Genomic DNA, 25,110 nt, shown 5'->3' on the forward strand with positions numbered 1-25,110 from the left:
GGTATGATCATACTTACGCTAGTATTGTTTACTATACATAACAAGCAATATCAATCACATACACATGGGAAGATGCCATAAAAACATAAACCTCTTTAGTAGAGACATTTCCAGGTCCTGAGGTCTCAATGTCTTGTGGACTGTCAAATAGAATAGCTAAACATTGACCGGCGTTATTTACACTATATATACACAAAAGTATGTGGACACCCCTTCAAATTAGTGGATATGTCTATTTCAGCCACACCCGTTGCTGACAGGTGTATAAAATCGAGCACACCGCCATGCGATCTCCATAGACAAACATTGGCAGTAGAATGGTCCGTACTGAAGAGCTCAGTGACTTTCAATGTGGTACCGTCATAGGATGCCACCTTTCCAACAAGTCAGTTCATAAAATGTCTTCCCTGCTAGAGCTGTCCCGGTTAGCTGTAAGTGCTGTTATTGTGGAGCAACAATGGCTCAGCCGCGATGTGGTAGGCCACACAAGCTCACAGAACATGGCCGCCCATGTGCTGAAGCACGTAACGTGTAAAGATTGTCTGTCCTCTGGGTTTGGCACATGCCAGGAAAATGGTACCTGCCCCAATGCATAGTGCCAACTGTAAAGTTTTGTGGAGAAGCAATAATGGTATGGGTCTGTTTTCATGGTTCTGGCTAGGCCCCTTAGTTCCAGTGAAGGGAAATCTTAACGCTACAGCATACAATGATATTCTAGATTATTCTGTGCTTCCAACTTTGTGGATTGGGGATGGCCCTTTCCTGTTTCAGCATGACAATGCCCCTGTGCACAAAGCGAGGTCCATACAGAAATTATTTGTCAAGATCGGTGTGGAAGAACTTCACTGGCCTGCACAGAGCCCTGACCTCAATCCCATCAAATACCTTTGGAACGCTGACTGCGAGCCAGGCCTAATCGCCCAACATCAGTGCCCGACCTCACTAATGCTCTTGTGGCTGAATGGAAGCAGGTCCCCGTAGCAATGTTCCATCATTTAGTGGAAAGCCTTCCCAGAAGAGTGGAGGCAGTTATAGCAGCAACTCCATAATAATGCCCATGATTTTGGATTGAGACGTTCAACGAGCAGGTGTCCACATACTTTTGGTCATGTAGTGTAGAAGAGACATCATTATCACAGGGCCCAGTCTAAGATGCTCTATTTTACTGAAGAAATTATTCATTATTTCTGAATTGAGAGTTACAGCATGTTAGTTTTAAAATAACTTGCATAATTTGTCCCAACTTCAGCAAAACATTTCACAGACATTTAACACACACCTGTAATCCTACTTTCAGTAAAGAAAGTTGATGTTCCATTTTCCTTTAGAGACTAGAGTCCTCAAACTCAACTCTGGACCTCGAAACAAGTTCCACTGCATTTAGTCATTCTTCCCCTCTAATCAGGGACTGATTTAGACCTGTGACCCCAGTGTAGTGCAATTAATTATCAGGTATTACAGAAAACCAGCAAGCTCCGGACCTCGTAGGGTAAGAGTTGAGTACCCCTGCTCTAGAAGATACTACAACAGACTTTATTTAAACCACCGTTTTCATAGGAATGCATGATTGGTCAGTTTAAACAGGTAACACTTCATATGGATGTTCTCTTTATAATGCATTACAGGAGCATTAATAACACCTTCTATTCATAATGCATCAGGATGCACAACATATGTGCTAATAACTGCTCATGAACATCTATAACTGCATAAAGCATTATCACCAGGATGTGTAATACCTTATGAAGCAAAGTATTACTATGCCAGATGCCATATTTGAAAAGCACATTAGGATCGTTATATTATACATTCTGTGCTCATTAAGCTAAAAAGTAGTAAGTAATTGCAAAGTTGCTAATTAGCGAAAATGCTAAAATATCCTGTGATGATATTCGAACACGCAACCTTTGGGTTGTTAGACGTTGGCGTTATAAGTCCACCCATCCGAAACCAAAGCATGGATTGCTGTCTGAGCTTGTYCATARMCTGCTTACAGCTTAARGAAATCAAATTAYATTTTGTMATTTGGGTGAACTATCCCTTTAACAGGAGTGCGGAACTCCTACRTGAAGTCGTTACAGTATAGCCCTCTGACACAWTTYCCTAAAGAGCATTTTGTGTAGGTCATACCACTTAGCTTCATAATCATAACCCGCTGAGGCACACACTGGTTGAAGTAACATTGTTTCCACATAATTTCAATGAAATTACGTTAAACCAATGTGGAATAGACATTGAATTGATGTCTGTGCCCAGTCGGAAGGCATTATGCTGCCTACTTATAATTACATTTATTAGCAACCATTAGAGCCTATGTCATGCATTATAATGCATATTGCGCAGATAAGGTGTTATAAATGCACTTATAACACATTATGAAGAGGGTATTCATAGGAAGTGTTACCCGCAGTTCTTGCAGAAGGAACTGACTGTACCCCACATCCCCACCTACTAGTGACATTGTGAAAAATACCACACCTTTAGACAGTAATTGTGTAGCTATGTTGATATTTGTGTTCACCGTTTCATTAGAATGTTTATCACATTGAGAGTATCTGTCAGGTCAAATGACTTAGGCGAATGACATACCCACATACATTGAGACCTTATAACCTTAGTGTCAGGAAAGGTAAATTTTCTTCATTTTCTTCATCTTTTGATTATGTTAATTTGACTTACTTGTAATGTATTTGATGTCATGTTTGTGGGTTGGTCCCATACTTTTATGAATGGTTTTCGCCTGATGCTTTTATGGTTAGTTACCTTAGACATGTATTTTGTTTTATTTCCTTATTACGCTTTCATGACCAATTTACACTGAGTGTACAAAACATTAAGAACATGACAGACTGACCAGGTGAATTCAGGTGAAAGCTATGATCTCTAATTGATGTCACTTGTTAAATCCACTTCAATCAGTGTAGATGAAGGGCAGAAGACAGGTTAAAGAAGGTTTTTTAAGCCTTGAGACATGGATTGTGTGTGGGTGCCATTCAGAGGGTGAATGGGCATGACAAAAGATTTAAGTGCCTTTGAACGGGCTGTGGTAGTATGTGCCAGGCTCACTGGTTTGAGTGTGTCAAGAACTGCAACGCTGCTGGACTTTCACTCTCAACAGTTTCCTGTGTGTATCAAGAATGGTCCACCACCCAAAGKACATCCAGCCAACTTGACACAACTCTGGGAAGCATTGGAGTCAACATAGGCCAGCATCCCTGTGGAATGCTTTTGATACCTTGTAGTCCATGCCCTGATGAATTGAGGCTGTTCTGAGGGCAAAAGTGGGTGTAACTCAATATTAGGAAGGTGTTCCTAATGTTTGTCTAATGTTTGTACACTCAGTGTTTAGTACTATGCATTTTGACTGTTGGATTGATATGATCTGCTCATACATTGCCAATACAAGAAAGTGAGTTCCTTAACACTATTGTTTAATGAACGACTTAGGTCTGATGGATACAATTGTCCCTCATACTCTCTTGTATTATTTCTAACAAACTTTTTGCATGTATTTGTATGAACAAACCTCCAAATTATTGTCATATCTACTTTTTAGGAAGGCTATTCTGCAGAGTTTTGTGTATGGTCACAACTTGTTTTATTTAATACGTTAACATTTTAGTAGTTTAGCAGATGCTTTTATGCAGCTTTTATGTGACTTATAGGAACAATTCAAGTTTAATGCCTTGCTCAAGGAATCCTCGACAGACCTAGTCAGCTCGGGGATTCAAACCAGTGACTTTTCAGTTACTGGTACAACGCTTATTAATATTATAATGAGTTGCTTTCCTTCTATCATTAAAACATTCCTTTCTAGCTTGTGGTTGTGTTTTCTTCAAATGAGACACTGGTGGAGAGGGAAAGATCAAACGGATGATTTATTTAGTCTTGTGTCACTCGTTTTCAGTTTTTCAAGTTTATGCAGACACACACACAAGCACACATGCAGGCACAAACACACACACACACACGTGCCACGCTAATGCTCCTGGTTTCTACAGTAGCTGCTCATGTGATCATGTACACAGACTGTATGTCTGTCTTTGTGGGATGTCTGATGTGTTCACCAGTAACATACAGGAGCCAATGATGGTATGGCACGGTATGGTACAGTATGGTATGGATGATGAGTTTCTGATGTTTTCCTATTTCATCCCACTCTGAAATGTACCACGTGATTGTAATAATGATATTCTCTTCACACCCTCCACTCACTGAGGGTCAGATGTCACAGTCAACCTAGAGTGTTCATCATCTTTATAAACATTTTAAAAACACTAACTGCTTGTGATCACTTTACCCGCTGAATCATTCGAACAGTTATCTACCTTGAGGTAAAGTTATCTAATATGAGGTAAAGTTATCTATCATTTGGTAAAGTTATCTACCATGAGGTAAATGGGGCAGCAGGTAGCCTACTGGAGCGTTGGGCCAGTAACTGAAAGGTTGCTGGATCAAATCCTCGAGCTGACAAGGTAAAAATCTGTCATTCTGCCCATGAGCAAGGCAGTTAACCCACTGTTCTCCAGACGTGGATGTCGATTAAGGTAGCCCCCCGCACCTCTCTGATTCAGAGGTTAAATGCGGAATACACATTTCAGTTGAAGGCATCAGTTGTACAACTGACTAGGTATCCCCCTTTTCCCTACAGTTCAACAAAACCATGTTCTTCATTCCTACAGTACAACAACAGCCCCTTCTAGTGGTCAGAAGTGTTGTGTGCAGGACCCTGAGTTGTATCTGACCTTATGACCTTCTAGACAGGTCATGTGGGCAGGAGACAGGTAATATGGACCTAGTAATGAGTTCTGCACTTCAGACACATCGCAGTGCACCACCTACAGTGCAATAAAGCATAACACTATTATCAGACTGCCACACCTGTAGAAATCAGGTCAAGTTGTCATCCTACTGGAGGCTTTACATGGGGGAAAGGAACATTTATTGAAAATATTTTGACTTTTTAATTTGAATGCCTTAAGTTGCAGACAAAAAAATCGAGTTTCATGTTCACAAAACGTTATTTCAAATATTTTCAATATTTCAATATTTCTCCAACAAATGAGATGCGTTTATTCTTGCTCCTCCTTGTGACGTAACTTCCATTTGTGACTCAACAAGAGTCTTTCCCGCCTTGGTTTGCTTTGCACTGACAGACTGAAACTCAGCACTCAGCAATACGTTGTTTGGAATAAGGGGCCACCATGTATATTTCTTATCTATTTGGTTTCTTATTGACAATCCCCCTGTTAATTCAAGGTAAGAACATTGTCTTGGCTTTGTATTTTTTTCTGGGTGCTGCTGACGTTTCATATGTTTTAGTCTCCCCAAAGCCCGGAATTCCTGACACATATTTTGTGTAGTTGGTTTAGCTTTTTCGATGTCTTGAGTGTTTGCTTATCTCTTTGCTATTTGCCGTTCTCTTGGAAAAGTTACAATTCTCAGGAAAGAAATATTGCAAAATACAAATTCTCCCTCAACTAGTATTTCTACAAAATGGCGTTGACAGTAAAGCCTTTTTTGGGCGTTGGCTACAGTACCAGCACTCTTACTGTATTTCTTTGTTTGTGAGATGTCAATCCTGCACTCCTACAAACTATATCACAAACTATATCTTTATATGTGGCTACAAATAGTGATACAAACATGATCATATGCTATTGTCTTTGTAAAGCAGGCTGCTTCTTCTGGACATTTGTATCTGTTCAACAGCAGTAATTAAAGTMATGTGCTGTAGAAGGCTGTGGTAATTGTTTTTCAACATACATGATCTCTTCCTCCTTTTTTYTGCAGGCTGTTGGGGTGGAGAAGAAACCAAGAATGTTAGTTGTGCAAGCCTCCGAACTGAAAATGCTTACAAATACTGTGTAAAGGAGAAGGAGAAACCTAAATGTGTGGAGTGGCAATCCGTGGATTCCAATAAGGTAAGATATCTGTTTATTGTATCTCACAAGACTCTCGTGACTACAACTACATATGATGTACAACTTTCAAACTGGGGAATCAATATGATTCACAGGCTTCACTATCAGACTACTGTAGAATCAGAAATAGGACTGTCTTTCACACTTCAGGGGAGGCAGGTAGCCTAGTGGTTAGAGTGTTGGGCCAGTAACCTAAAGGTTKCTGGATTGAATCCCCAAGCTGACAAGGTGAAAATCTGTTGTTCTGCCCCTGAACAAGACCCACTGTTCCCCAGTAGGCCATCATTGTAAAAAAGAATTTGTKCTTAACTGACTTGCATTGTTAAATAGACAAAAAATACAAACAGTAGATACAGTTTAATGACAAATGTATTCAAACATGTAGAATATTGTTTTTGTGTGTTAGATGTCTAACTTTGCKTTTGTATTTTTTCTTCCACAGACGTCTACGYGGCTTGCTGAACTTTGCCGACACAAAAACACTTCACAWGCACCCAATGTGATTGATGTCAGCTACTCCTGCATCACCCTCCTGCAGTGTGTCAACGTAGACCACACTGCCATATRTGATCGGTCTGTGAGTATGGCTATTTATCACTGCAGTTTAGGCTATGTATAGTTACCTTGTAAACTACAATACCAGACCAAACATTCCAGTTGCATGTTAATAATTTGATATTGATGTTATCATATTTCAGGAGCATTTGACCCATTTCATTGTGTCTGGTGCATCAGGTGAGATGTGTATATTGTTTTTCAAGTTTGAGGACACGTGTTTTTTTCACATATTCAYAGTGTATATATATATATATATATTGTGTTGTTCTAGATGAGCCAAAGAAGCCTTTGGAGAAAGAGCCTGACAGTCAGAATACAACTGCAGGTGAGTGTTCCTCTGTATCACAGAGCAGATTATATTGAAGGAGAGCTGTTGCTTCCACTGGCTCTCGGTTGGGTAGTCATCAAATGATTCTCAGTTATAAATGTCATTAACTATGTCTTTCATTTTATTTATAAGATGATGTGAAGCAGGATGTCGACAACGAAAACCCCAACCATGACAACACTCACAAATGGCTCTTCCCAGGTGAGTGAGTCCACGTGATCATTGTGTGGTACAGTAACACTCTGTTATTAAGCTTAAAAACATGAAATAATATCATAGCCAATATCAATGGGTAAAACTGTGTTCAACCATTACAAATATTTTTGCATCTCTGACAAGTGATTGTTGCAGTCAAATTCCACTTGACCGTTGAGTAGCCCACCTGGCTGGCATGACAATGAACTGTGCGAAATGTGTCCTCCATTTGCAATTCAAGTGTATAGTGTTTCTTACCATGCCCCTGTTCTGACAGGGGCATGATAATGGCCCATTCTAAATCACAAAACTAATTTAAAAAATATATATATTATTTAGTTAATGTAAAAACAAGATTAAATTGAGAATAGTCTGATGGGAGAGAATAGTATCACTTGTGAATGATGCCCAGCGTGTGCAGTCTATAAGGCAAGAAAAGGTGCTTGAATTTTTTGGTGACTTTTTCAAATCAGAGTTACATGTATCATGTAGCCTATAACCCATATGTATGTTTTGATATGGTTTTCTCTTCTGGATGTATCGACCGACGGCCTGTAAGGTCCTGACAGATACAGTATATACATGTTTTGTCCAGTATTCAGCYCAACTAAAAAGCTTTGACTTCTGGAGAACACAGAATCCAGTAAATATCTATTTGAGGACCAACCGTACATCAAATCTTCAGTAAGAAGTACTTTCCCTGTATAATGCTGAATATTATTGTTGATACATTTCAAAGTTAAACAAATGACTTTACACATTAACACAATACATCAAGATCAAATCAGAATGGCTGCTTCAGTTCCACGTCTTCTCCAGCGATGTCTAGAAAAATGGGACCTGGAGAAAGGTTGTGGGACGAAATGCCTCATAGGTTTGACCTATTTATATCATGGAGAGAGAAATCCTGACAAAGGAGGAGGCCAATAGCCAACACCATCAAGGAGGAGGAGCTCTACCACAGTCTCATACATGAAATTCATCCAAACACATGCACTCTGGCATATATACCTTCTCAGTAAGGAAGCAAGGGGAAGCTTCTGATCAGAGGAATAACAGTCAGATGAAAACATGTTGAGTTCAAAGAGAACAATCCTTTCAGTTTGAAGTCGTGCATGGCTGACCAGAACTCAATTCAAGTTACAATTAAAAAACCACCTGAATCAGCAGTTGATAGTGTTGTGACTGAGTTTCTGGCTGAAGCTGTATGCAAGGAGGTGGGGAGGTGATGAGGCACATGATAAGATACAGGGTCAACTCACAAACTGCTCCAATGGAGATTGTTTTTGTTATGTTGAAACAGCCCCATCACTTCCATAACACAGCCTGAAAATGGCCCTCATTTGATCAAAGTATTTTATGATGAACAATGCCTGCTCGTAGACAGGACTGGCAGACACAAACCCACTGTAGAGGGGTCAGGAGATGGTTGAGTACAGTCCACTGTAGAGGTGGTCAGGAGATGGTTGAGTACAGTCCCACTGTAGAGGGGGTCAGGAGATGGTTGAGTACAGTCCACTGTAGAGGGGTCAGAGATGGTTGAGTACAGTCCGACTGTAGAGGGGGTCAGGAGATGGTTGAGTACAGTCCACTGTAGAGGGGTCAGGAGATGGTGAGTACGTCCCCTGTAGAGGGAGTCAGGAGATGGTTGAGTACAGTCCCACTGTAGAGGGGTCAGGAGATGGTTGAGTACAGTCCCACTGTAGAGGGGGTCAGGAGATGGTTGAGTACAAGTCCACTGTAGAGGGGGTCAGGAGATGGTTGAGTACAGTCCCACTGTAGAGGGGTCAGAGATGGTTGAGTACAGTCCACTGTAGAGGGGTCAGGAGATGGTTGAGTACAGTCCTACTGTAGAGGGGTCAGGAGATGGTTGAGTACAGTCAACTGTAGAGGGGGTCAGGAGATGGTTGAGTACAGTCCTACTGAAGAGGGGTCAGGAGATGGTTGAGTACAGTCCACTGTAGGGGGGTCAGGAGATGGTTGAGTACAGTCCTACTGTAGAGGGGTCAGGAGATGGTTGAGTACAGTCTACTGTAGAGGGGGTCAGGAGATGGTTGAGTACAGTCCCACTGTAGAGGGGTCAGGAGATGGTTGAGTAACGTCCTACTGTAGAGGGTCAGGAGATGGTTGAGTACATCCAGTTAGAGGGGGTCAGGAGATGGTTGAGTACAGTCTACTGTAGAGGGGGTCAGGAGATGGTTGAGTACAGTTTACTGTAGAGGGGTCAGGAGATGGTTGAGTCAGTTCTACTGTAGAGGGGTCAGGAGATGGTTGAGTACAGTTCTACTGTAGAGGGGTCAGGAGATGGTTGAGTTACAGTCTACTGTAAAGGGGTAGGAGATGGTTGAGTACAGTCCCACTGTAGAGGGGGTCAGGAGATGGTTGAGTACAGTCCTACTGTAGAGGGGTCAGGAGATGGTTGAGTACAGTTCTACTACACAGAAAAACATAAGGTGCATAGAGGAAACTTTCTCACACTATGTGCAGGACAACAATCCTGTCCCCATGAGAAGGGCAGACGTACCACATATCTCAGCTGGAATGACAGAAAGTGAGAGTGAGGTTGAACAGGATAATCTCTTGGCTCCAAAGGACAAAGGTGGAGTGAATGAACAATTGGAGTTGTTACCTGGTGAGCCAGAGTCTACAACAATGACCCCTCAGTATAAGAAGAAGAAGAATAGGAAAAATACTAAAAATGAATCTGGCAAAGTGGCTACTAAGCCGAGTGACAATCGGCACCAAATAAAAACAGGATAAGGGTCCCCGAAGGAAGTGCAACTCTCTGGGGAATACAATTGAAGACAGCCAAACATCAATGTTGGCCATCATTCAAACAATCCGGAACCAACAAACACCCAAGATGCCCAGAGTACCAAGATCCCCATCAGACTGGAGGTAGAACACCTGCAGAAAAGAAGACTGATATGGAGGATGTCATTCAGGGAGAGGTGGAGAAAAGTCCCCCTAATGAGCCTCAATAATCATTGATAAATGGTGAAACATGAATGAATGAAATCATCTAGGTGTGAGTAGYTTATATTACCGGGTTCAGAGAAGGACATTCTGTGAATGTGAGTATAACCTCTGTCACTGACATGGCTTTTCAAGAGAATGTGCAATCTGCAGATAATCTCACCTTAATGCAAACTCTTGATACATGTCACAAACAAAACACGCCTTCAAGACAGAAACTCAGTTCCCTTAACCCAGTGATTAGAAAACATCGTACCGTGAACCGTTTTCAAACCGTTCATCAGGTTAACGTGCTCTGGGACCCATCGTTCCAAGCCTACAGAAAGTCAGTTGTAATGTGTACGCTTAGATTTGGGAAGCACATACAGGGAGAGCAAATAAATAGAACACAGTACAAAACAACAAACACGAAAAGTGTACTGACATGAAACAGAAAACGAGTCATTGGTGCTTGAGGAAAGAACCAAGAGGAGTGACAGATAYAGGGGAGGTAATCAGGAAGGTGATTGCGTCTAGGTGAGTGTCATGTAGCGCAGGTGCTTGTAACGATGGTGGCAGGTGTGCATATTGATGAGACAACTGGCAAAGTCGAGCGCCGGGGAGGGGGAGCGGGAGTAAACGTGACAGTACCCCTTCCCTAACGTGCGGCTCCAGCCGCCGGACGACACCAACCAGAGGGATGGTCCCGAGGACCAGGAGCAGGCCGGTCGCTTCTGCAGAAGCGCGGGAACCTGTAGAGCCGGCTTTGGTGCGAGAACCTGTAAAATGTACAGTCGTGGCCAAAAGTTTTGAGAATGACACAAATATTAATTTTCACAAAGTCTGCTGCCTCAGTTTGTATGATGGACCGTCTCCTAAAGTTGATTCAGCTGCGGGATCGGGGCACCACCAGTACAGAGCTTGCTCAGGAATGGCAGCAGGCAGGTGTGAGTGCATCTGCACGCACAGTGAGGCGAAGACTTTTGGAGGATGGCCTGGTGTCAAGAAGGGCAGTAAATAAGCCACTTATCTCCTTTCTGAATGTTTGGGGCATCCGGAAAAAGCAAAGGGAGTAGGCCCACTCACAATTTTGCCTAAGAACACAGCCATGAATAAAGAATGGTACCAATACATCCTCTATGAGCAACTTCTCCCAACCATCCAGGAACAGTTTGGTGACGAACAATGCCTTTTCCAGCATGATGGAGCACCTTGCCATAAGGCAAAAGTGATAACTAAGTGGCTCGGGGAACAAAACATCGATATTTTTGCTCCATGGTCAGGAAACTCCCCAGACCTTAATCCCATTGAGAACTTGTGGTCAATTCTCAAGAGGCGGGTGGACAAACAAAAAACCCACAAATTCTGACAAACTCCAAGCATTGATTATGCAAGAATGGGCTGCCATCAGTCAGGATGTGGCCCAGAAGTTAATTGACAGCATGCCAGGGCGGATTGCAGAGGTCTTGAAAAAGAAGGGTCAACACTGCAAATATTGACTCTTTGCATCAACTTCATGTAATTGTCAATAAAAGCCTTTGACACTAATGAAATGCTTGTAATTATACTTCAGTATTCCATAGTAACATCTGACAAAACTATCTAAAGACACTGAAGCAGCAAACTTTGTGAAAATTTATATTTGTGTCATTCTCAAAACTTTTGGCCACGACTGTACATCATTTTCTTTAGGAATGTAGTGAAGTAAAAGTAATGTAAATTACAGATACCCCAAAAAACTACTTAAGTAGTACTTTCAAATATTTTTACTTAAGTACTTTACACCACTGGTCCTATATGAGTGCTAGTCCTCTTAGACAATCTTTATCTATTGTTATTGTTCAATGTATCTAGAACTCAAACCTCAAGACAGTTTATTTTATTTTGTTTCTGTCTAAAGGAATTTGTAAGTGGTTTTCGTAATAATGCACATAACGTTGTCCTAAATAAAACTTTCTTGACATCCTTAGCATGTACTTTGGTGAAAATGTCCTGTGGACAATTGAAGAGCAGGGATGGTAGATACGTGTATCCATACATTCCAGGGGTACTTGACATTGCGGTGTTCAACAAGAACGGGGTAAGTTCAAATCTGTGTTTTAGTTAAGCTATACAGGAAGTAACAACTGCAGGAGAGCAATGGATGCAATCCACACAGAATTACTTGAATTAAAATAATACCACTACATACAGTGCATTCGGAAAGTATTCAGACCCCTTGACTTTTTCCACATTTTGATACGTTACAGTCTCATTCTAAAATTAATTAAATAGTTTTTTACTCCTCATCAATCTACACACAATACCCCATAGTGACAAAGCAAAAAAACATTTTGAGAAATAAGAAATAAAAAATGGAAATTTCACATTTACATAAGTATTCAGACCCATTACTCAGTACTTTGTTGAAGCACCTTTGGCAGCGATTACAGCCTCGAGTCTTCTTGGGTATAACCCTACACACCTGTATATGGAGGGTTTCTCCCATCCTTTCAAGCTCGGTCAGGTTGGATGGGGAGTAGCTACACAGCTATTTTCAGGTCTCTCTATGGATGTTCGATCGAGTTCAAGTCCAGGCTCTGGCTGGGCCACTCAAGGACATTCAGAGACTTGTCCCGAATCCACTCCTGCTTTGTCTTGGCTGTGTGCTTAGGGTCGTTATCCTGTTGGAAGGTGAACCTTCGCCCAAGTCTGAAGTCCTGAGCGCCCTGGAGCAGGTTTACATCAAGGATCCCGCTGTACTTTGCTCCGTTCATCTTTCCCTCGATCCTGACTAGTCTCCCAGTCCCTTCCGCTGAAAAACATCCCCACAGCAAGATGCTGCCACCACCATGCTTCACCGTAGGGATGGTGCCAGGTTTCCTCCAGACGTGATGCTTGGCATTCAGGCCAAAGAGTTCAATCTTGGTTTTATCAGACCAGAGAATCTTGTTTGTCATGGTCTGAGAGTCTTTTAGGTGCCTTTTGGCAAACTCCAAGCGGGCTGTCATGTTCCTTTTACTGAGGAGTGGCTTCTGTCTGGCCACTGTATCATAAATGCTTGATTGGTGGAGTGCTGCAGCAATGGCTGTCCTTCTGGAAGGTTCTCCCATCTCCACACAGGAACTCCAGAGCTCTATCAGAGTGATCATCAGGTTCTTGTCACCTCCCTGACCAACTCCCTTCTCCCCCGATTGCTCAGTTTGGCCAGGCGGCCAGCTCTAGGAAGAGTCTTGGTGGTTCTAAACTTCTGCCATTTAAGAATGATGGAGGCCATTATGTTCCTGGGGACCTTCAATGGTGTAGAAATGTTTTGGTATTTTTTTAACACAATCCTGTCTCGGGTGCTCTACGGACAATTCCTTCGACCTCATGCCTTGTGCACTGTGAACTGTGGGACCTTATACAGACAGGTGTGTGCCTTTCCAAATAATGTCCAATCAATAGAATTTTCCACAGGTGGAATCAAGTTATAGAAACATCTCAAGGATGATAGATGGAAACAGGATGCACTTGAGCTCAATTTTGAGTCTCATAGCAAAGAGTCTGAATACTTATGTAAAGAAGGTATTGCTGCTTTTTAAATTTGTTTTATACATTTGCTAACATTTCTAAAAACCTGTTTTCACTTTGTTATTGTGGGGTATTGTGTGTAGATTGATGAGGATTTTATTTGTTTAATCCATTTGAGAAAAATGGTGTAATGTAACAAAATGTGGAAAAAGTCAAGGGGTCTGAATACCTTCCGAATGCACTGTATATTCTGTATTGATCATTTGACTTGCCTTTTTCCAACTTTAAATAGCTTTTTGCCTTTCTTTCCCACAGACTGCCATTGCCAACAGTGGAGAGGACAAGCCAATGGAATTTGATAAGAATGAGGTGGTAACGATGAACAACAGTTCAATCACCCTCTATAAATGCCAAAATCTGAAAATGAACATAATTTACATTGATTCTACACAGGTGAGCTCTGTAATTTCACATTATTTAGAGGTTGATTATAACAACTTACACATTTGTCTTTTTATTTATGGGTTTAATCCCGTATTGTTAGGATGCAACTGATTAAACAATATCCCTCCCCATTCCCTCTCAGCAGAAGGCTGGAACTGAGTCTAATGGTGAAGAACCCCCAGTTAAGGAGAGATGTTCCCATTACATTGTCACAGGTAGATAGTTGACATTCCTCTTTTCCATCAATTTCAAGTATCTTTCAAGGGCACATAAAGAATAGCACTAAATCATATTCATTAATTTTGAATTCTGTACACCTTTTAACCTCTGTCTGGCCTTTGTAGAGATGAGGAATGAGGTTGTGACAACTGCACCTTTGAATTCAACCATCATCCCAGGTGAGTACTGAGATGGCTAATTTTCACGATGAACATTGAGAGACCAATGTCAATCCCTTGAGAATTCGTTTGTTGATGTTTTTATATTCTGGACGCCTGCTTGGAAATTAAATTCGGTGAAAGACTACATAACTACATTCAGTATTTTGATTGATTATGTCATGGAAATAACTTTATTCTCTCTAATACCACCATTATAGATGGAGACCATCCTGATACAAACCGTGGTGACACTGATTTGATCTGGAAAATCATTGGTGAGTGTTTACGCAAATCTATCACCACAGCCTCCTCTGTATGAGCAAATGACAAGTAAATCTGACCTCAAAACAATGCTACCAAGATCAACTACTGTTAGAAGGTTATTTTTAAACCTTTTCATTTGTGTGAATATGTCAACATATGATGACTACATTTTGTTTTTCAGTTGGTGTTGTTGCTGTTGCTGTCATTGCTGGTCTGCTCTTTTTTTGTGTGTATAAATCTTGGCGAGACAAACAGTGGTGAGTATCCTATATAACTGTTTTTATAACAGCTTTATAACTGTTTTTGTCTTTAAGTCAATTAGAATTGTTGCAGAGGGTATATGATAGTTATGAGACTAGTTCTCTCTGTCTTACTACTAGGGTTTAAAGTCAGACCAATGGGGTCCTTGCAGGTCACAAACAGGATGAGAACAGCCTGGAACTTGCAGGACACTTACAAACTACAGTCTTGTCGGACATTTTGTAAAGTTACTGTTGTTTATCAAACATTATCATAATTTCTTATTAATGTAATAATCTCATCTTTAGCAACCAAGGCCACAGAGACATGGAAGAGGTTCAGGGCAATCCAGAACCAAACTCCATTCCTCTGATGCAGAATGAGCAACGTTATTCCAGGTAAACCTTTATACATCACTTTGATGATCTGTATGATAGTCTCACTGTCTTCAGCTGTTGCTATGGGTCATATTAGTTTCTGTCTCTATAGAACAGGGCTCTCCAACCCTGATCCTGGAGAGCTACTGTCCTGTAGGATTTCCCTCCAACCCTTATCTAGCACACCTGATTCTAATAATTATCTCAGGGATGGGCAACTGGAGGCCTGCGGACCCCCGTTTTACTGTTGACAGCTAGAATACACAAGGTACAATTAAAAAATGTGGTTGTTCATCAGGAGTTTTCCTCTTGTCATGTCAGTCATTGAAAATCACTCAATCACTAAAAWTTTTTGATTGGTAAATAAATCTGACCAGCTACGTAAACTTGTAGTAAACATCGTCAAATTGCTGACAGGGGGGGTGGGCATTGATTTTGTAAGTCACTGTCACTTAGATATCATATTGACATTGACATATCATATTGACATTCTCTCCACCCTAAGGCAAAAATAGTAGAATTGCATGCAATTAGTTATAAAATTGCAAATCTTCTCTCCTCCATATGGCAAAATGTGTAGAATTGCAGCAAACTTGCTTTAAATATCAAATCAAATTTTATTTGTCACATACACATGGTTAGCAGATGTTAATGCGAGTGTAGCGAAATGCTTGTGCTTCTAGTTCCGACAATGCAGTAATAACCAACGAGTAATCTAACCTAACAATTTCACAACAGCTACCTTATACACACAAGTGTAAAGAGATGAAGAATATGTACATAAAGATATATGAATGAGTGATGGTACAGAACGGCATAGGCAAGATGCAGTAGATGGTATCGAGTACAGTATATACATATGAGATGAGTAATGTAGGGTCTGTAAACATTATATTAAGTGGCATTGTTTAAAGTGGCTAGTGACACATTTTTTTAAATCAATTTTTCCATTTATTAAAGTGGCTGGAGTTGAGTCACTATGTTAGCAGCAGCCACTCAATGTTAGTGGTGACTGTTTAACAGTCTGATGGCCTTGAGATAGAAGCTGTTTTTCAGTCTCTCGGTCCCTGCTTTGATGCACCTGTACTGACCTCGCCTTCTGGATGATAGCGGGGTGAACAGGCAGTGGTTCGGGTGGTTGTTGTCCTTGATGATCTTTATGGCCTTCCTGTGACATCGGGTGGTGTAGGTGTCCTGGAGGGCAGGTAGTTTGCCCCCGGTGATGCATTGTGCAGACCTCCACTTTACCCCTGGAAGAGCCTTGCGGTTGTGGGCGGAGCAGTTGCCGTACCAGGCGTGATACAGCCTGACAGGATGCTCTCGATTGTGCATCTGTAAAAGTTTGTGAGTGCTTTTGGTGACAACCAAATTTCTTCAGCCTCCTGAGTTGAAGAGGCGCTGCTACGTCTTCTTCACCACGCTGTCTGTGTGGGTGGACCAATTCAGTTTGTCCGTGATGTGTACGCCGAGGAACTTAAAACTTTCTACCCTCTCCACTACTGTCCCGTCGATTGGATATGGGGGTGCTCCCTCTGCTGTTTCCTGAAGTCCACGATCATCTCCTTTGTTTGTTTGACATTGAGTGTGAGGTTATTATCCTTTTCCTCTGCAAAATGTTCTCTAATCCCATAGCAAAATGTTGCTTAGGGCCGGCTCTGACTGCATGTGTGAGTGTGAATGTGGGTACGCAGACCCACGAGCCACTGTGGTCCCTCATAATGAATTCAGATTTTTGTGGCCCCCTGATACGAACGTCGCGGGAGAAGGAGAAGAGGACCAAGGTGCAGCGTGGTAAGTATTCATAATACTTTTATAATAAAACAAACACCTGAACAAAAACAACAAAACGACAGACGAACAGTTCTGCAAGGTGCAAACACAAACAGAAAACAACTACCCACAAACACAGGTGGGAACAGGCTACCTAAGTATGGTTCTCAATCAGAGACAACGATTGACAGCTGCCTCTGATTGGGAACATACCAGGCCAAACACATAGAAAAGGACAACATAGAACAAAACATAGAATGCCCACCCCAACTCACGCCCTGACCAACCAAAATAGAGACATAAAAGGACCCTAAGGTCAGGGCATGACAGTACCCCCCCCCCCCCCCAAAAGGTGCGGACTCCGGCTACAAAACCTGAACCTATAGGGGAGGGTCTGGGCCTTTCACCGTGGTGGCGGCTCTGTGCGGGATGTAGACCCCGCTCCCTCTGGCTTGTCCCACTTAGGTGGCGCCTCTAGAGCGGGGACCCTCGCCACCGACCACGGACTGGGACCCTAGCAGCGGGCCCCAGACAGGAGGGCGACTCTGGCAGCTCCGGACAGGAGGGCGACTCTGGCAACTCCGGACAGGAGGGCGACTCTGGCAACTCCGGACAGGAGGGCGACTCTGGCAGCTCCGGACAGAGGGTGACTCTGGCAGCTCCGCGACAGGAGGGCGAATCTGGCAGCTCCGGACAGGAGGCGAATCTGCAGCTCCGCGACGGAGGGCGACTGGCAGCTCCGGACAGGAGGGCGACTCTGGCTGCTCCGGACAGGAGGGCGACTCTGGCTGCTCCGGACAGGAGGGCGACTCTGGCTGCTCCGAACAGGAGGGCGAATCTGCGCTGTCCGGACAGGAGGGAGACTCTGGCTGCTCCGGACTAGAGAGCGTCCTGGAGGCTCCGGACTAGAGGGCGTCGCTGGCGGCTCCGGACTAGAGGGCGACGCTGGAGGCTCCGGACTAGAGGGTGTCCGCTGGAGGCCTCGTGCCATAACTCCTCACTGGAGGCTTCGTGCCAGGACATCACTGGGCTTCGTGCCATGGATCATCGCTCGGAGGCTTTGTGCCATGGATCATCACTGGAGGCTTGTACCATGGATCACCACTGGAGGCTTCGTGCCATGGGTCATCACTGGAGGCTTCTTGCCATGGATCATCACTGGAGGCTTCGTGCCATAGATCATCACTGGAGGCTTCTTGCCATGGATCATCCCTGGGAGGCCTTGCGCTGCGATGGATCATCCCTGCAGGCTTCTTGCCGATGCATCATCACTGGAGGCTTCTTGCCATGGATCATCACTGGAGGCTTCTTGCCATGGATCATCACTGGAGGCTTCGTGCCATGGATCATCACTGGAGGCTTCGTGACATGGATCATCACTGGAGGCTTCTTGCCATGGATCATCACTGGAGTGGAGAGACACACAGGAGGCCTGGCTCTGGGAGAAGGCACAGGCTGAGGATACATGCAGGAGGGTTAGGGCTTAGCACAGGCACAGGACTCACCAGGCTTGGGAGACATGCARGAGGCCTTGTCCTTGGCCGAGGCACCGGATACACTGGGCCGTGGAGGCGCACTGGAGGTCTCGAGCTAAGAGCCTGCACAACCCGTCCTGGCTGTATGGTGACTTTGGCCCTGCACGTGCAGGGCGCAGGCACAGGACGCACAGGACTGTGCAGACGCACTGGAGACACAGTGCGCAGAGCTGGCGCAGGATAACCCGGGCCGAGGAGACGCACTGGAGGCCTGGAGAGCAGGGCTGGCACACTCCGTCCTGGCTCGATGCCCACTCTCGCCCGGCCGATGCGAGGAGCTGCGATGTAAAGTACCGGGCTGTGAACGTGCACTGGAGACACCGTGCGCTCCACCGCATAACATGGTGCCTGACCAGTACGACGCTCCACCCGGTAAGCACGAGGAATTGGCTCAGGTCTCCTACCTGAATCCGCCAATCTCCCCGTGTYCCCCCCCMMAAAAAATTCTGGGGCTGCCTCTYGTGCACTTTTCCTCGAGCCAACTCCTCGTAGCATCGCCGCTCCGCTTTGGCTGCCTCCAGCTCCTCTTTAGGACGGCGATACTCTCCCGGCTGTGCCCAGGGTCCCTTGCCGTCCAAGATTTCCTCCCATGTCCAGGAGTCCATTCTTCCACGCTGCTTGGTCCGTTGGTGGTGGGTAGTTCTGTAACGAACGTCGTCGGGAGAAGGAGAAGAGGACCAAGGTGCAGCGTGGTAAGTATTCATAATACTTTTAATAAATACGAACACTTGAACAAAAACAACAAAACGACAAACGAACAGTTCTGCAAGGTGCAATACACAAAACAGAAAACAACTACCCACAAACACAGGTGGGAACAGGCTACCTAAGTATGGTTCTCAATCAGAGACAACGATTGACAGCTGCCTCTGATTGGGAACCATACCAGGCCAAACACATAGAAAAGGACAACATAGAACAAAACATAGAATGCCCACCCCAACTCACGCCCTGACCAAACCAAAATAGAGACATAAACAAGGAACTAAGGTCAGGGCGTGACACCCCCATCAAAGTTGCTCATCCCTGAAAGCTGATTAAAAAGCTGCATCAGGTTAGTTACAACTGGGGTTGGAGAGAGAACCTACAGGAGGGTAGCGCTCCAGGAACAGGGTTGGAAAGCCCTGCTATAGAAGGCAAAGGAAGAATTACTCAATAGATCTGCATGGCATTTCTTTTATCTTTTTTTTTATTTTTATAAATTTTACCCCCTTTTCTCCCCAATTTCGTGGTATCCAATTGTTACTAATTACTATCTTGTCTCATCGCTACAACTCCCGTACGGGCTCGGGAGAGACGGAGGTCGAAAGCCATGCGTCCTCCGAAACACAACCCAACCAAGCCAAGCCGCACTGCTTCTTAACACAGCGCGCCTCCAACCCGGAAGCCAGCCGCACCAATGTGTCGGAGGAAACACTGTGCACCTGGCTACCTTGGTTAGCAGGCACTGCGCCCGGCCCGCCACAGGAGTCGCTGGTGCGCGATGAGACAAGGATACCGGCCAAACCCTCCCTAACCCGGACAATTGTGCGTCGCCCCACGGACCTCCCGGTCACGGCCGGCTGCGACAGAGCCTGGGCGCGAACCCAGAGTCTCTTGTGCACAGCTACGCTGCGATGCAGTGCCCTAGACCACTGCGCCACCCGGGAGGCCCTTGGTGGCATTTCTTAATACCGGTAAGTCTATTGGCAAGCAACAACTTTCACCTACAACCCTGCCTTTAGAGCCCTTTCCAGGCAAGACATAACATATTCAAGTCAGAAGGGCAACTGGTGTATTTTTGACTGGTGTAATGTATCGTAGATGATTCCACTTGTACCTGTGGGTATCTGACTGAACCTTTGGTACATGTTTTATCACAGAGACATCAGAAAGCCTGATGACGGTGAGACTGTTGAAGCTGTGGTTGTTCCCAGGTTAGTTAGAATACCTCTATTACATATTTATACTCTATTCTGTCCTGGATCAGTTTGACTTGCTTATCCTTTCAGTCATGCTCATCATAATCTCACTTTCAGTGACCAAGGAGGTGAGCCAGGAGAGGAGAGCAGGCAGCCCATGGACAATGAAGAGACAGGCGCTGACAACCCTCTGCTGAATGGAGATGCCAGGTAAACTGTACCACATGACTAATCACCTGTCAGTCCTCTGTAATGTAGACTATGGAGAACATTTGTATCCTTCCCAGTCGAGATCCTTAAATCATCATCAATGTAATAATCTCAACTTTAGTGGCCAAGGAGAGGAAGGTGTTCTAGGAATGGAGGATGGAAAGCCGTCAGACAATGACAGAGCAGACACTGAAACCTGTCAGAAGACACATGCTGATTCCCCCACACTGAATATACCCAAGGTTGTTAGGTAAATTCTCCACATGAGGACTCCTTTGATAGATCTTCATTATCAATCTCATTTCTCCCTTCAGAATTGATCCCATGTATCATGTTAGTCTCTGCCTCTATGGAGGACAGTGTTGTTTGTGCTGGATCAAGAGTTTTAATCCTGATGATAGCCCTGTTATTGCTCCCACAGTGTTAACAGCCAGACTGATGACCCACAGCTTCTGGGTCAACCTCAGAGCAATGGACGCGTGCCATATAGAAGGTGAGAATGTGTATTTATCTGTGTGTAAAGTTGCATGGGATGGTAGAGGAGGTTAAATAACTGGTTGAGGTCATGTTTCCTGATCCAGTCTGTATCTTACTCCACAGGGAATCACACCTGACCAATGGGGCCCCAGGTCAGGGTGCTGGTGAGACTTCACCCCTCTGCAAGTGAGTCACTCCTCTGTCATTTAGGTCATGAACACGTAGACCATGTGTACCCCTCTCCAACAGATGCACCCCCAGGGGGGGGCAGGACCGAGTTTGAGAAACACTGTTATCTGTTATCTCTATAGGGGACAGTATTATGGTGGATCATGAATGTGAATGTTGATGTCTTATTTCTCCAACAGGGTTAACGATGAGACTGAGGAAGTGAATCCTGGTGCACAGAGTCCAGGACCTCCTCAGATGAATGAAGGACCTCCCATGTCTAACAGAGCTGCCGAGGAGACCACTGCTCTATTGGACAAACAGGCCATGGACAAGGACCAAGTCACCAAACCTCCTGAGTTAATAGTAAGTACTGTTAATGTCCTCTGACAACTGGTGAACTGTTTGGCTTGGTATCTAAAATGACGGGGCTCGTTGTCTTTTAGCTCCAACATATTTGTAACTCTTGTGTTTTTCCCAAGGACAAAGGACCTAATGACATGGAGGAGAACTGTAGCAAACGGTGGACGTTTGTGTAGCAAAAGAAAACCTAATAAGATACAGTAATATATGATATACAGTACTTATTATAAGATACAGTAATATATGATATACAGTACTTATTATAAGATACACATACATATGTGACTTGCTTCATCATAATCAGTCATGCCATCATAATCAGTCACACATTCTGACCAGTGTGTTTTACTGCACATTGATTTTCAGAAACCTCAACAATTTATTAAGTTAATTCTCTATGTGACAGGTATAATGTGGATTGGTTAGGAAATGTGTTCAAGTGAAATCAGTTAAAATTCCAAAACAGCCCAGGACTTGTAGATAACTAAAATTACAAAATTATTATAATCTGAAAATGAGTGTGATTTATGACTGATTATGATACAGCATGTCACATATTAGCTATACAACATTATAAAGATATGAAAGGATGGTATGATCATACTTACGCTAGTATTGTTTACTATACATACAAGCAAATATCAATCACATACACATGGGAAGATGCATAAAACATAAACCTCTTTAGTAGAGACATTTCCAAGGTCCTGAGGTCTCAATGTCTTGTGGACATGTCAAATAGCTAAACATTGACCGGCGTTATTTACACTATGTATACACAAAAGTATGTGGACACCCCTTCAAATGAGTGGATATGTCTATTTCAGCCACACCCGTTGCTGACAGGTGTATAAAATCGAGCACACAGCCATGCAATCTCCATCGACAAACATTAGCAGTAGAATGGCCTTACTGAAGAGCTCAGTGACTTTCAATGTGGCACCATCATAGGATGCTACCTTTCCTACAAGTCAGTTCATAAAATTTATGCCCTGCTAGAGCTGCCCTGGCCACCTGTAAGGGCTGTTATTGTGGAGCATCATTGGCTCAGCCATGAAGTGGTAGGCCACACAAGCTCACAGAACGGGACCACCAGGTGCTGAAATGCGTAGTGCATAAAAATAGTCTGTCCTCGGTTGCAACACACACTACAGAGTTCCAAACTGCCTCTGGAAGCATCGTCAGCACAATTGTTCGTCATGAGCTTCATGAATTGGGTTTCCATGACCGAACAGCTGCACACAAGCCTAAGTTCACCATGCGCAATGCCAAGCGTCGGCTGAAGTGGTGTAAGGCTTGCCGCCATTGGACTCTGGAGCAGTGGAAACGCGTTCTTGCTTCACCATTTGTTAGTCCATCAGACGAATCTGGGTTTGGCAGATTCCAGGAAAACTACCTGCCCCAATGCATAGTGCCAACTGTAACGTTGGGTAGAGGAGGAATAGTGGTCTTGGGCTGTTTTTCATGGTTCGGGCTAGGCCCCTTAGTTCCAGTGAAGGGAAATCTTAACACTACAGCATACAATGACATTATAGATGATTCTGTGCTTCCAACTTTATGGCAACAGTTTGGGGAAGGCCCTTTCCTGTTTCAGCATGACAATGCCTCCATGGACAAAGCGAGGTACATACAAAATGATTTGTTGAGATCTGTGTGGAAGAACTTGATTGGCCTGCATAGCCCTGACCTCAACCCCGTCGACCACCTTTGGGATGAATTGGAACGCCAACTGCGAGCCAGGCCTAATCGCCCAACATCAGTGCCCGACCTCACTAATGCTCTTGTGGCTGAATGGTCCCTGCAGCAATGTTCCAACATCTAGAGGAAAGCCTTCTCAGAAGAGTGGAGACAATTATAGCAGCAAAGGGGGGACCAACTCCATATTAAAACCCATGATTTTGGAATGAGATGTTTGACGAGCAGGTGTCCACATACTTTTGGTCATGTAGTGTAGAAGAGACATCATTATCACAGGGCCCAGTCTAAGATGCTCTATTTTACTGAAGCATTTTTTCATTATTTGAGAGTTACAGCATGTTAGTTTTAAAATAACTTGCATAATTTGTCCCAACTTCACAGACATTTAACATAAACCGACACCTGTAATCCTACTTTCAGTAAAGAAAGTTGATGTTCCATTTTCCTTTAGAGACTAGAGTCCTCAAACTCAACTCTGGACCTCGAAACAAGTTCCACTGCATTTAGTCATTCTTCCCCTCTAATCAGGGACTGATTTAGACCTGTGACCCCAGTGTAGTGCAATTAATTATCAGGTATTACAGAAAACCAGCAAGCTCCGGACCTCGTAGGGTAAGAGTTGAGTACCCCTGCTCTAGAAGATACTACAACAGACTTTATTTAAACCACCGTTTTCATAGGAATGCATGATTGGTCAGTTTAAACAGGTAACACTTCATATGGATGTTCTCTTTATAATGCATTACAGGAGCATTAATAACACCTTCTATTCATAATGCATCAGGATGCACAACATATGTGCTAATAACTGCTCATGAACATCTATAACTGCATAAAGCATTATCACCAGGATGTGTAATACCTTATGAAGCAAAGTATTACTATGCCAGATGCCATATTTGAAAAGCACATTAGGATCATTATATTATACATTCTGTGCTCATTAAGTGGTAGGCTATATTCTAATTTCACTGCATACCCTCTTACACCTATGTAACTCTGTCTTGCGTACTTAAAGGGATAGTCCACCCAAATTAAAAACTACATGTTGTTGTGTCTTACCCTGTAAGCAGTCTATGGACAAGATAAGAAGCAATCCATGCTTTGTTTTGTTACTGTACTTGGTTAGAAATATGCATTTTAGCATTTGTGGCACAAATCCAAGTCAATAACCCTGTTAAAATTCTTTTTTGAAAATCATCCTAAAGTGTCAACATTTGATTGTGTAGCTCAATTAAGTCATTTTAAGATTGATTTTGAAATGAAGCATGAAAACAATGCAAGAAAGGGGATATTGGCCTCACATTACTTGACATGGATTTGATCTAAAAAGTTTGCATTTGAAGACAGTGGTCAGGTAAACAAAACCAAAGCATGGATTGCTGTCTGAGCTTTTCCATAGACTGCTTACGGTGTCACGTCGTGTATGTAGGGCAGGGAAGTCAAGCGCAGGAGAATTAAACTTGTATAAATGGAGTATTTTAATAACTTATAAACATAAACTCCAAAACCAAAGTCCATAATAAAATAAATGTGGGTACAAGAACCCATCGCACACCCATCCATAGAACATGAACATAACAATAAACAATCTGACAAGGACATGAGGGAAACAGAGGGTTAAATACATAACAATTAATGAATGGGATTGGAACCAGGTGTGTAAGAAGACCAAACAAAACCAATGGAAAATGAAACATAGATCAATGATGGCTAGAAGACTGGTGACATCGATCGCCGAGCACCGCTCGAACAAGGAGAGGCATTGACTTCGGCAGAAGTTGTGACATACGGGGTAAAGAAAGAAAATTATATTTTGTAATTTGGGTGA

The 25,110-nt window shown here is 43.5% G+C and overlaps 1 protein-coding gene across 3 annotated transcripts; it reads left to right on the top strand.

The window, feature by feature from the left end:
* The first annotated feature begins 5,084 nt into the window (after nt 1–5,084).
* On the top strand, nt 5,085–24,325 carry LOC112077557 (uncharacterized). 3 transcript variants are annotated; one of them, XM_070441747.1, is made up of 20 exons: nt 5,085–5,259; nt 5,794–5,924; nt 6,367–6,501; nt 6,623–6,659; nt 6,754–6,807; nt 6,943–7,011; nt 11,931–12,040; nt 13,768–13,905; nt 14,042–14,111; nt 14,241–14,294; nt 14,495–14,551; nt 14,722–14,797; nt 15,089–15,178; nt 20,325–20,378; nt 20,481–20,573; nt 20,695–20,823; nt 20,995–21,066; nt 21,174–21,236; nt 21,419–21,584; nt 21,701–24,325. In XM_070441747.1, the coding sequence occupies exons 1-20, from the start codon at nt 5,205–5,207 to the stop codon at nt 21,755–21,757; spliced, it is 1,710 nt and encodes a 569-aa protein (XP_070297848.1). In that variant the 5' UTR covers nt 5,085–5,204; the 3' UTR covers nt 21,758–24,325. The 3 variants fall into 3 exon arrangements, with proteins under 3 accessions (XP_070297848.1, XP_023999823.2, XP_070297849.1); XM_024144055.2 differs by having other exon boundaries at nt 5,086–5,259; nt 14,039–14,111; XM_070441748.1 differs by lacking the exons at nt 20,995–21,066; nt 21,174–21,236 and having other exon boundaries at nt 5,086–5,259; nt 14,039–14,111.
* The last annotated feature ends 785 nt before the right edge of the window (nt 24,326–25,110 follow it).

This window comes from Salvelinus sp. IW2-2015, unplaced genomic scaffold (genome assembly GCF_002910315.2).
Source record: "Salvelinus sp. IW2-2015 unplaced genomic scaffold, ASM291031v2 Un_scaffold4689, whole genome shotgun sequence".
Taxonomy (NCBI): domain Eukaryota; kingdom Metazoa; phylum Chordata; class Actinopteri; order Salmoniformes; family Salmonidae; genus Salvelinus; species Salvelinus sp. IW2-2015.